Genomic DNA, 13,739 nt, shown 5'->3' on the forward strand with positions numbered 1-13,739 from the left:
ATATATTTGTCTCATTTTCGCTCACAATAGTTGAATAATGCCATCCTTCTTTGACGTCTAATAATAAGTGCGTTAGTGTCCCGTTTTTGAAGATCAAATGTTGTGCTGGTAACCTGACTACACCTTTTCACTTATAACATCACTGACTACACAAAATTATATCAATATCTTACGAAGAATCTGCTAAGGGATCGTATATTCGCTACTACAGACTATAGCATACACTCCATTCCCATTAGTGTCTAAAGCTGATCTCTATAGATTGGATATCATCTCCGACTCGCCGGCAAATTGACCACAGCTTCAATGCGGTAAGATTGACTCGATAGCTCTGGTTGTTCTTTTCAATCAGTTTATGTGGTAGTTTTGGATGATTTTAAAATATTATAATATATCGGTAAAAAGGTAAAAATATAGTAGGAAATAATATAACTAGATGATATTATAAAAGGTATAAAAAGTACATTTTTACGAGGATAAAAGGACACAATTTAACTATTTTTTTGTCGATATTTAAACACAAATATGTACTTGAATGTGATTTTTTTTATTCACTAGTTTAAAAATACATTTAAAAATACATTGTTACTAAGTGGATAAGGTATTTATTATTTTCAGTCAACCCGGGATAAATTAGTAGGGACGGCTAGCTTGTTATGTTTAATGGAAGAAGAAGCATACCCATTGACCACCGAGCGCCCCGATCGGGGCGCGACACAATAGATTATATTATCTATTGTGTCTGTGATTCCGGGGACTGATGGATTTATACCCTATTAGTTCCAATACATAACTCGAGAACGGCTGAACCGATTTCGATAATTCTTTTTTTATTATATTCCTTGAATTACGAGGATGGTTCTTATATAGAGAAAACGTAAACATGTACCACGGGCGAAGCCGGGGCGGACCGCTAGTATATATATAAAAATGAATCGCAAAATGTGTTGGTAAGCGCATAACTCGAGAACGGCTGAACCGATTTCGATAATTCTTTTTTTATTATATTCCTTGAAGTAAGAGGATGGTTTTTATGTAGAAAAAACGTAAATATGTACCACGGGCGAAGCCGGGGCGGACCGCTAGTCAATAATATAATAATGAATCGCAAAATGTGTTGGTAAGCGCATAACTCGAGAACGGCTGAACCGATTTCGTTATTTATTTTTTTTTTGTAATATTCCTTGAAGTACGAGGATGGTTCTTATGGAGAGAAAACGTAAACATGTAGATACCACATGCGAATCCGGGGTGCGCTAGTACTAAATATTGTTTTTCATTTACCAAAATGACCTTGTCGCATACAGGTAGAACAATTTAACGGTATTTGAGTAGTATTCATTATGACAATTACGTTTCTATGTGATGCAAAAAAAGGCTTATTATCACGTCTTTAGCTGAATTATTTACATCTATCAAGTGTTGATTACACCCCCTACAAAGTTGCAACAAGTGTTTTTCCTTTACAAAATTAATTAAATATTTTGCGTGATTGAACACGCATCCGCTGTTTCTGACATGCATCAATATTCTTCATTGGTTTATTATTAGGTTAACACAATTATAGGCTTAGTTTCGAGTTTCAGGATTGATGGTTAAATGGATCTTTCGAGATGGTTCGAGATTTGCCTATCATGCGCAAAAATTTTATATCTACATATAATAATATATGTATTTGTGTCTTTTCTGTTGGTAAAATTAAATTATTTTTCGCTTTAACGCGCTCCCTTTGCTTTTGTTAAAGTTCGAATAAGTTTTTGTTGAGAATTTTAAATATTCTCCAGTTTGGAATATTTTTCTTGTCGCCTTTTTCGCGTCAACTAAAGGGTAAATATGGGTAAATAACTCGCAATTCCCTAAAGTAGCAAAAGAAACGTGTAAAGTATATATTTATAAGTACCTACCTATTTTAATACATAGTGTATTATCTTCTTGTAGATATATTATCCTGTTCCTTCAATTAAGGATCGCGATGATAAATGTGTTGTGTATTACGTGCAGTGGAACGCAGGTAAGAGATTATTCTTTCTCTATCTCTAGAACAGATATTAAATGATGATATACTATATTGTTGAAGATAGAATCTAAAGAACACATGTATGTATATTATATATGTGTATGTGTATATGTATTATGTACTTATAAGCGATAATTTGTTGTACAATATATTATATAAATATTATATTCGTTAAGGTTATATTGACTGGCAGTCGTACTCTGTTATTTGAGCCGCAAGTTATCATTATCACCGGTACTCACTGAAAACCAGTGTTACAGAAACACTCTGTAACTTTTGCTGACGTGGGTCGTGGGGACCGTTTTGGCATCACACTAATTTTATCTATTTTTTTAATTTTAATTTTATTTTGTATTTCTTCTTTTTGTTTGTTTTTATATAATTACCTTATTTCTGTATAATGTGGTGCCAAATAAATGAGTTTGAGTTTGAGTTTGAGTTTGAGTTTGAACAAAATAAGCTGTTTTCAACGATATTAAAAACTTAAGTGACCATGTATATTCCTTACGATTTTTCTTGTGTTTATTTACTAGCGATATCTACAGATATGGTAATTTAATTTAAACGTACATTTCAATATTTCTCTTAATCTATCATAAGCACTCATTTCCATAACTCACGAATCCATTGCCATAAAAACTGCCATAATCCAATAGAACCAAAGAACCACTAGTACATTAAAAAGGCACAAACGTTCAGAAATCACAGGTGCAGAATATACCTGAATACCTATGACCTAGAAAGCTTCAGCTCGAATCTCCCAGGAGATGACAGGACGAGCTCAGATCGTGCACCTTGATTTTCTATTCACTATGAACACAGAATCGATTTAGAGACAGGTGATTTGTTTTCAAGTTTCCATTGTTAATGCTGGCTTGAATTACTTCTGATTGTGTGTTAAATATCACTTAATTCAGCGGCTTTTCCCTTCATATGCCTTCACATTGACCATGATCTTACCATGATAGATAACTAAGCTTGACATATTATCAGCGCGTATTAAAAATGTTCTACCGTAAAAAATTATCGTGGAAGTCTATCAACAATGACGCTGCCGGCGCAACTAAAATTGAATCGAAATAATAAACTTAAATTGTCAGATGAAAATGTTTTCATTAAAAAGAAATATACGAATAGTTGCTTTACAGCTCCTGAGCTAAGATCTGAAATGACTAACTTAATTACAACAGAATCTACCCTGTTGCCGCAACAAAATCGTGCGGAACGGAGCGTTGCGACTGCGTCATCGCGTCGTCACGTCGCGGCGCCGTGCGATTGGCCGCGGGTTGACCCCACTGTCCTCTACTACTTCGACTCGCCACGCAACCGCTGAGCAGGACACTCCCTCAATAAAATTAATCTACCAAACGCACTCTGTAATTTTAAATATTAAACTATATACGCACAAGTTTATTGTCTTCTTCTTTCGTCGTCAACATTTTCTGGACCTTCGACACCGGATCACATCCTGGATTTTGGAGACGCAATCGGCGAAGAAGTCGCAAAATTACAGTGCAGTTTGGTAAGACGGCCAGCTAATTTATCCAACCCTGTAAAGCTTCATCTGAGTGATACTGTGCTTTGTATATTCCAGAGCTTTCGGTGTTGCTTGCCTCCTCACGTGCCTTTACGCAACCGAAGAATCTGCTTCACGTGGCACGTAAGTACTTGTAGCTTTTTACTTCAGTCATTATGTCTCTTTCTGAGCAAAAGGAGCTTAAGGATTTGAGGAAAAAAAGGGGATTAATCAAATGTAGGTTAACGAATTTTAAGAAATATGTTTCGTCTTTTGAAAACGTGGATCTTGATACACATCAAAGGGCAGAACTAAAATTACGTATACCAGGTGCACAAAGTTTAATGAACGATTTCAACCAAGTACAAAGTAAAATCGAAGATCTTGTCCCGGAGTCAGAAACGGATAAACTCATAGAATCACGCGTAGAGTTTGAGAGGGAATATTATGTTGTCCTGGCGATGCTGGACTGCATGGTAAACCCAGATAATTCCGAGGATAGATCTGTTAATAAATCCATTGACTGTTCCTTAGCGCACGACCATACGACCTGTAACAATTTTAATAACGATTCAGTAAAATTACCGACTATTTCTGTACCTAGCTTTGACGGTTCACATGAAGACTGGGTAGAATTTCGCGATACGTTTTCATCCTTAATTCATAATTCGAAAACAATACCACCGGTTCAAAAATTCCATTATTTAAAGGCGAGTTTAAAAGGCGATGCCAAAATCGTTATAGAAAACGTTGAATTTTCATCCGAAAATTATCTGGTTGCATGGGAGCTTTTATTACACCGTTTTAATAACACGCGATTGATAGTGCAAAGTCACATTAAGGCAATATTTTCACTTCAAAACGTCTCAAGAGAATCGGCTATTCAATTACACAATTTAATTGATACAGTTTTAAAAAATTTACGTATTCTTAAAATCTTAGGAGAACCCACGGAATACTGGGACACTTTGATTATTTATATCGTAGTTTCAAAGTTAGATCCTACCACTGAACGCGAGTGGGAACAATTTAAAAACACATTTTATAAATTACATAAGGACAAAATTATTAAACTAAACGATTTATTAGAATTCATTAAAGAAAAAGCCGATTTATTAACTACACTATCCGTAAATCACAGTAAACCTAGTATTTCAAATAACTCAAATAAATTTTCTACTTACCAAAATAAAAATTCATCATCCAAAATTCATTGCAACATAGTTTCGGATAACAAACAATCTAAATCGCAATCCAATAAGTCGCGCAGCCATTACAAGTCATGTTTGCTATGTAACGAAAGGCATCAGCTGTATTCATGCCAGAAGTTTCTCGACTTATCTCCGCAACATAGGGTTAATTTCATAAATGATAAAAACTTATGCATTAATTGTATGCGCCCAGGTCATTTAGTTGGTACTTGTCTTTTTGGTCCGTGTAGAAAGTGTGAACAAAAGCACAATAGTTTACTTTGTGATGCAATTAAATTATCACCAATTAAACAAAATACAGTGACGTTAACTACGTACGAGCACCCCTCGCTTACTAATACGCATCCCGTTTCAGTGGTTTCAGTAGATAACGCACACATGCAACTTCAATGTATTAATCACGCACAAACCGTTATGCATACAAAGGATGACAATTCTTCGCAACAGATTGTCATATTGTCTACGGCGATAGTTGAAGTATATAATGAATCGGGTGAGTATTATTGCGCACGCGCAGTTCTAGATAGCGGAAGCGAGCGATCCTTTATAACGCAATCGTTTGCAAATAAATTAAATATACGAATATTACAGTCCACTCAACATATTCACGGTGTAGGTAATTCTATTACGCAATGTTCGCAATCTTGTAACATTGAAATTAAATCGCGCGACGGGAGCTTCACTGCCCGTTTTCAATGTTTGATTTTGCCCCAAATAACATCAAAATTGCCTACAACCACGGTTAATTTAAATCAATTTAATATTCCTCACAATTTATTGTTAGCTGATCCCAATTTTTACGAAAGTCAACCTATTGATTTACTGATCGGTGCTGATTTATTTTGGGAATTAATAACCGAAGGAAAAATGCGCCTGAAAAGTGGTCCTTTCCTTCAAAACACCAAATTAGGTTGGATAGTGTCAGGTGCAATTAAATCTTTTCCGTATACTAGTAATAAAAAATTATCACATATTAATTGTAATTATTCGACATTATCCACGGAAGATGATTCACTCGATAAGTTAGTTAGGAATTTCTGGGAATTAGAAGAATTATCCGCGCCTAGCAATAAATTACAGCAATTATCGAGCGAAGATAATATTGCTTGTGAGGAACATTTTATTCGCACAACACGTCGACTTTCCGATGGTCGTTTCTGTGTTTCAATTCCGTTGAAACAATCACCTGAGTTATTAGGTAATACACGCGCACAAGCTGAACGTCGTTTTTACGCATTAGAGAAACGTCTTCAGCAAAATACTAATTATAAAAAGATGTATTCTGATTTTATACAGGAGTATATTAATTTAGGTCATATGAGTCTCGTCAATACGTATGGGAATCCGCACTATTTCCTACCGCATCATGGTGTGTTTAGGGAGCACGCCACCACAACTAAATTACGCGTAGTTTTTGATGCGAGTATGAAGTCTAGTTCCGGCGTATCATTAAACGACATACAAATGATTGGACCTGCTATTCAAGGTGACTTAATTTCTATTTTATTACGTTTTCGCGAGAATAGGTATGTTGCATGCGCTGACATTGAAAAATTTTACAGGCAATTGAATATTGCTGAAGATCAGCGTGACCTGCAGCTGATCTTGTGGCGGGATGATCCCTCAGAGCCGCTGAGGGTGTACCGACTCAACACCGTGACGTACGGAACGGCATCCGCACCGTATCTAAGTTGTAGATGTTTAAAGGAATTAGCCAAACACTCGAATATTCCGTATGTAGCCGATACTATTAATAATTGTTTTTACGTTGACGATCTCATAGTTTCATCGAATTCTATATTCGAATTAGAAAATATTTGTAAAGAAACTAGTAGTCTTTTAGATTCAGCATGTATTAAATTACGAAAGTGGATTTTTAGTCATAATTTAAATTTAATTACGCCTAGCGTTAATGAATCGCAAACACACGATCTATGTTTACTGAATAAAACTTGTAACAATAAAACTTTAGGTATCGGATGGAATAGTCTCGATGATTATATTTATTATTTCACACAAATTATACAAAAGAGTGAAGTAGTGACAAAACGTATTATTTTATCGTGCGCTTCACAAATATACGATCCGCTAGGATTATTAAGTCCGTTTATTACTATCGCAAAGCATTTATTACAAAGATGTTGGTTATTAAAATTGACGTGGGATGAATCGGTTCCTAACGAAATTTCGCAAATATGGGATAAGTTTATAAATGGATTATCTTTTCTTAGTAGTTTACGAATACCGCGTCACGTTATGTGCATTGATCCAGTGCGAACCGAACTATATATATATTTACCGATGCTTCACAGGTCGCGTACGGAGCTTGCGCATACGCTCGTACGATCAATGCAACAGCTGATGTCACAGTGCGCTTGATATGTTCGAAGGGTAAGATCGCGCCGACTAAACCTACAACTATACCTAGATTAGAGTTGTGTGGTGCGCTGTTAGGTGCACGATTATATTATAAGCTTATTGGATCACTACGTTCAAACTTTAATAAAATTGTATTTTGGACAGATTCAACTATCGTTTTAGGTTGGTTAGGTATGCCTATTAATTTATTAAAACCTTATGTTCAAAATAGGACGGCAGAGATTCACGAGCTGACCAAGGAACATCCATGGCGTCACGTCGCAGGCAAGGATAATCCAGCCGATTTAGTCTCACGCGGGCAAAGTCTAGAAGCGCTTAGCTCCTCATCTTTATGGTGGGAGGGTCCGTTATGTTTACATAATGTACATTTTGAATTGTCCGATTTAAAACATTCCAAATTAATTAATACAGATTTACCGGAAATTAAATCTACAAATATTTGTTGTCACATAAGTAATAATTTAAACGATAATTTAATTATTTTTTCTCGATTTTCACAATATAATAGACTTAAACGCGCAGCTGCTTATGTATTACGTTTTATTAATAACGCGCGAAATAAAACTAATAAGTGGACAGGTTTATTATCAGTCGAGGAATTAAATCGTGCTGAATTAACGTTAGCAAAGTTGAGTCAACAGGAATCGTTTCCCGATATTTACTATGCGCTTAAAAATAATAAAAATATAACGAATATATCAGGCTACAATCAAATTTCTAAATTAAATGCATTCTTTGACGCAAATAATAATTTAATTCGTGTAGGTGGGCGTATTCAAAATTCGCCAAATTTTAGTTTTAATAAAAAATTTCCTATTTTAATCGCAGCTAATCATCATTTTTCACTTTTGCTTTTTCGGTTCGAGCATGAACGTTTACTCCACGCCGGGCCACAGCTTCTACTGTTTACGCTCAGAGAGATGTGGTGGCCGGTCGGCGGCAGAAACCTCGGTAGGAAGGTGGTACATTCGTGCATGCGCTGCGCACGACTGCAACCGACTACCGTCGCGCCTATTATGGGGGATCTACCGCAGGAGCGTCTGGACCCAGGTTATCCGTTTATACGTTGTGGTGTCGACTACGCTGGCCCAGTGTTCACGTTGAATCGCAAAGGCAGAGGTGCTAAGTTGCAAAAATCGTACATATGCTTATTTATATGTTTTGTTACACGCGCGGTTCACTTGGAACTTGTTAGCGATCTATCGTCGGAATCATATCTATTAGCTTTGAAACGTTTTATATCGCGGCGAGGTAAACCCGTGACTATCTTTTCTGACAATGGGAAGAATTTTGTCGGTCTCATGAATGAGTTCAAAAAATTTTTAGCTACCTGTTCTGATGAAATTAAAGCATATGCAACTTCGCAAAATATTAATTTTAAAATGATACCCTTTTACGCTAGTCATTTCGGGGGATTGTGGGAAGCTGGAGTAAAAAGCTGCAAGCACCATCTCAAACGTGTAGTAGGTAACGCACATTTAACGTTCGAGGAGTTTAGCACAGTATTGACCCAGGTTGAAGCTGTCCTGAACTCCCGTCCTTTGACCCATCTTTCCACAGATCCCAATGATTTCCTTCCACTTAGCCCTGCACATTTCCTGGTTGGTCGTCCGCTGACTGCACCTGTAACGGCTGAGCTGCTATACGACGTGCCTGAGCTTCGTCTCCCGAGGTTCCAGAGGGTGGAACAAATACGCCAGCACTTTTGGAATCGTTGGTCCAAAGAGTATGTCTCCGAGATGCAAACGCGAACCAGATGGCACCAGCACAAGGGGGAGCTCAAGGAGAACACGCTCGTTCTCATTAAGGACGACCGATTGCCGCCGTTGAAGTGGAGCTTGGGGCGCATCCACGCGACATATCCGGGGAAGGATGGAGTAGCACGAGTGGCCGACATTCGTACTGCAGACGGCATCGTGCGTCGGGCGTTCACTAAAATTTGTCCGCTTCCTTCACCAGATAGCTGATTCTTCGCTTCGTGGTCGACAGTTCGTTGGAACCAGCACGTTCCAAGGCCGGGAGCATGTTGCCGCAACAAAATCGTGCGGAACGGAGCGTTGCGACTGCGTCATCGCGTCGTCACGTCGCGGCGCCGTGCGATTGGCCGCGGGTTGACCCCACTGTCCTCTACTACTTCGACTCGCCACGCAACCGCTGAGCAGGACACTCCCTCAATAAAATTAATCTACCAAACGCACTCTGTAATTTTAAATATTAAACTATATACGCACAAGTTTATCAACAACCCTCAATAATTGATTTAATATTAACAATTAACTAATAATATATCAAAAACATAAGCGCTCTACCATCATAAATAAGACTATGTGTGGGTGTGGGTTGTGGCACATTTTAATAAACAAACAAACATAATAAAAGCAAAAGGCAAAGCCCATATTTGTTACATCTATCACGATTGAATTTTTGTCCACTTTGTACCTTTAAATTTGCATACAAAAGCGTTTGAAATATATCAATGCAATGTTTTAAGCTTACACGTTACACAGAGAAACAACTCGATTTTATTCTATACATATTTTTATCGATTTTAAAGGCAAATCAATGATTGTTTTTATAGGATACACAAAAAGATAATTAATACAAAATTACCAAATCTCCCGTTTAATTCAGTCCCAGTAGTACTTAAGGACTTTTTAGATTATGCCGTATAAGATTCTGATAAAATTATAAATTATTATTTTGCTCTTTTTAAATTTTTAGTTAAAGAATTAAGTTTTACCGAGTTATAGTATTTTTTCGAATTTTTTGAAAGAAATCTACAATTTATTTTATTTTTATATACATTTTGCAAAATTCTTCACAGAAACATCTTGCTCTCTCATCTCTTCAGATATATTTTAAGCATTCATGAGAGTACTAATTTGTGAAAAGCAGCCTCGGTTATGAAGTGGCGCTATCAAAGTATGTAAATTTTGTTTTGCTGACCGTCCGCGGTGTAAGGGATAAGAGTCATTTAATTGCTCCTGTTTTGGAGAATATGTTAAAAGAAAATATTTCTGGTAAATTGGTTGAATTTTATAATACTATAGATGAGAAAGTTATTCTGTCCGTTATTAAATGACGGCTTATGTGACAAATTATTTATTTTAAGGGCCGATTTTTCAATGCATGGTTAAAACGTGTATTAGATATAAGCTTCTTGGTTAAAACTTAATTACTCGATAATATTAAAATGTCACGTAAACTGTCAAATACGGGCAATTAGAATACGTTTTTAAAATGGTAGTTTTATACATTATTCGACGAATAAGTTTTAACCATGGATTGAAAAATCGGCCCCAAAAGTAAAATATTTATACATATTTATTTTACAAAGTACAACCCTAATAACTAAATGATCTAGTATTTCTTCTTATTATTACATACTAGCTTTCCGCCCGTGGTTTCCGCCCGCCGTCAAATCTTCCTCTTCATTCACTTTATCTAATAAAAATAACTACGTTAAAAACAACCGACTTCAAAACGGAAAAGTAAAAAATAAAAAAGATTTGATATTATTAATTACTATATATTATTTAGATGTGCTCTTTATTAAAAAGGTTTGATGTCGGTGCACGGGCTTAATACTAAGTGCTTAGTGCTTATTATTGATACATTATTTTATTGGCCGCAGTAAATTCCAACAGATTTATTACGAAATTCATACATAAATATCAGTGTTTTATAACACTTCAAGAATCCCGAGAGGATATTAAAAGAAGTCAAGACAAAAATTACAAGCCTTAGTCGTACTGAGGAAAATTGGTTTAGATAATTTAGCTTCGAACAATGCGTACTTGCTGACTTTTGTATTTTCTGTTGAAAAATAATTACTGATTTTCATTTTAAAATGTTTATAACGAAAATTCCTTAATTTGTTTTCATTCTATGGAGCGGGTTGTAGACGGATTTCTCATAATATTTTAAACCATAGATTTTCTTTAAGCTAAGCGATGGTGGCTCTATAATTATGTTCTACCAAATACCTGACTCAAATGCATAGTATACATTCTATAAAATTCAGCAAGATTAACTTACCTACTTACTTAATACTTACTTCAACGGCGCAACGACCCAAAGAGGATTTTGGCCTCCGACACCAAAAGTTTCCAGGTTTCGCGCCTTAGCGCCCTGGTGTTGAGGTCTCCTACTTGAAGGATGTCCAGATCTTTTTGGACTTCGTCTCTCCAACGGTGACGAGGTCGGCCGACGGGGCGCCTATCGATCGGCTTGCTCATGTCCAGCAAGATTAAACAAATTCAAATTTATCTGCTATAATAATGTGCTAAACTGCTAACCCATGAACCAAAGAAATTGTTAACTACTGAATATACATGGGAATTAAACACAATGTGTACTGAATACAAAGTTGTAATCTAAAATGTTCCGAATCGGTAGGGAGATAGAAAGACACTTATTCTTACATTAAATTTCAAATGAGCTTTTAGCGCTGATCTCTGAGGACCTATTTATTTCAATTAATATTACGAGATCCTACAGATATTATAGGCTCTCCTGTTTGTCGCATTGTATTGTTGTATTAAAAGATAGTAATCTATTTAAAGATTTTGATGCTATATAAAAATAGCCAGAGACAGTGAATAAATATTCTTATTTTGTTATAACCGATTAATTACATCATCTATTATCCTTTTAAAGGGAATCACCGGTTGAGCCCGGTCATACATATTATACCATATCAGTATATTAATATCAGTATGACAAACAGTTACAAAAAGACCAAAATTCTAAAAACTATATTTTTGGCTTCGATATCGACTGCAGACCACGCCTCAAGTATTCTTTAAAAAAATGTTTAATGTACAGTTTTGACTTTCCTGCGATATTATTACCTATTTATTATGTCTAGATTTTTCTTAAAACTTGGACCAAACAATAGCTAGAATCCAAGTTATAAATAACATAGGATGCATCCGACCGCAAAATTAGCGCCTTGTCCGCACCGACGCCGAAAATATTCGCCTCTTGCCTTTACAATTTATCAAGATGTTCTCTACGTGATTGTCCTGTCTGTTTGTCTGAATGCAGCTATCAAACGTTTCTCTCTTTTAAAAAGGAATTTTATGACGCGGAAGTTAGTAATTTTTTAAATTTGTGATTTATTAAGACGATTAAGGAGAAGATTAGCGTATTTTATAAAAGGATGATAAAGTTTTTAAATCACATGAAAATAAATGGAAAACGGAAAAATTAAATCGATATTATAATATTTAACTGTTTCTATTATTAGAAAGGGACATTAAATTTCTTATTTTTAGAAGAAATTTTTTTTTAATAACGTGTTAGTTTATATTATTGCAATATGTTTGAGTTTGTGTAATAATTCAATATAACATCATGCTAAATATTATTATGGCATACCGAAAACTTGCTTGCTTAACATAAATGAAACTCCGAATACCGTGTTGTTGAAACCGCATTGCTCGGTTAATTTTGACAGGCGCTAGATTTTTCTTGCTTAAAATCCGGTGCAATTTGTCGGAATTTGTTGAAGTTTTAAAGAAAAATTCACGAATTTCAGAAGGAAAATTTAATTCTACCGGCTACGAATTCAAGCTTAATATATGTTAAATGTTGATTATCGCCCCGTCCACTTCGACTTTATTAGAATTTCATTGAGGCGTAATTGCTATGCTAATTTTTGCAGGATCTGTAATTAATCTATTTAAGTGCTCTATTAGTGATAGTTTAAGTGCTCTATTTTTTTACTAGCTTTAGCGCACTTCTTGATTTACTCTGAATATTTTTTGTTAAAGTACATAACTAGTAAAAATAAAATAATCATTGAATAAGTACCTACAGACTACCAAAAGATCTATTCAAAGTCACACGTAAATAGGTAGAGCCGTTTCAGAAATAAATTTATTGGTTAAGACCTTTTTCTATAATAATATTTAAATCTAAATTACGTTCAACCCATCCGTTCGGGAATTTAGAAAAAGTTTTTCATGATGAGATGCGTGCATGCCAAGTGCGTGCCGTCGACCGTGAAATGACGTTTCCAAAAAGTAAGTATTATATTGATAACACGCACAATGTATCTTATTAAAATTTAATAAATATATGTATGTATTAAACTTCGTGAAAAGCTCATTATAAAGTTGCATTTCAAGTCCTTGAATATGCAGCAATACAAGTTTATAATATCCAAGTTTACTTTATTTTACAAAGGGAATCAGATTAACTCTAAAACTTTAAATCACGAAGGAGATATTAAACTTCTACACCAGCTCAAAAGTTTAAATATTTATTTTAGTTACAAACAAGCTTAAGTTAATTAAAATGATTCCGCAATATTTCAAAGATAACTTACTCTCAACATCTCTGATAAGGATGTATTTATGCATGAGCGAAGCGAGATCTCTCTACGTGTTTAATTTGTTATAACCTCCGATATCAAAATGTGTATTGACTGTTACATAAAATACTTGTATATTTTTTTTAATTTCACAGCAATACTTTTATACAGTATCACTTTATCGAGTGATTAATATTTTTCATAAGTAAATTAGCCTTCAGTGTGTGGATTTGATCCTTACTTCTACAAAAGTGATGTGTTAAAATGCATTTTTTGTACGCTGTATTTATTGATAAA

General features: G+C 35.2%; 2 protein-coding genes and 1 long non-coding RNA gene across 3 annotated transcripts; 2 read left to right on the forward strand and 1 right to left on the reverse strand.

The window, feature by feature from the left end:
* Positions 1-3,859: 3,859 nt before the first annotated feature.
* On the reverse strand, positions 3,860-4,855 carry LOC149487351 (uncharacterized). Its single transcript, XR_016315909.1, has 2 exons — positions 4,718-4,855; positions 3,860-4,083 (listed from the first exon to the last, which is right to left on the reverse strand). It is a non-coding gene; the product is annotated as an uncharacterized LOC149487351 (long non-coding RNA).
* A 72-nt stretch (positions 4,856-4,927) lies between these two features.
* Positions 4,928-6,425, forward strand: LOC149487352 (uncharacterized). The gene is made up of 2 exons (XM_089697613.1): positions 4,928-6,230; positions 6,307-6,425. The coding sequence occupies exons 1-2, from the start codon at positions 4,928-4,930 to the stop codon at positions 6,312-6,314; spliced, it is 1,311 nt and encodes a 436-aa protein (XP_089553739.1). The 3' UTR covers positions 6,315-6,425.
* A 615-nt stretch (positions 6,426-7,040) lies between these two features.
* LOC149487353 (uncharacterized) lies at positions 7,041-9,355 on the forward strand. Its single transcript, XM_089697614.1, has 2 exons — positions 7,041-7,135; positions 7,335-9,355. The coding sequence occupies exons 1-2, from the start codon at positions 7,125-7,127 to the stop codon at positions 9,088-9,090; spliced, it is 1,767 nt and encodes a 588-aa protein (XP_089553740.1). The 5' UTR covers positions 7,041-7,124; the 3' UTR covers positions 9,091-9,355.
* The last annotated feature ends 4,384 nt before the right edge of the window (positions 9,356-13,739 follow it).

Source organism: Colias philodice, chromosome 7, assembly GCF_061535455.1.
Source record: "Colias philodice isolate Cphi_HAF_F1 chromosome 7, ilColPhil1 Martin Lab GWU primary, whole genome shotgun sequence".
Taxonomy (NCBI): Eukaryota; Metazoa; Arthropoda; class Insecta; order Lepidoptera; family Pieridae; genus Colias; species Colias philodice.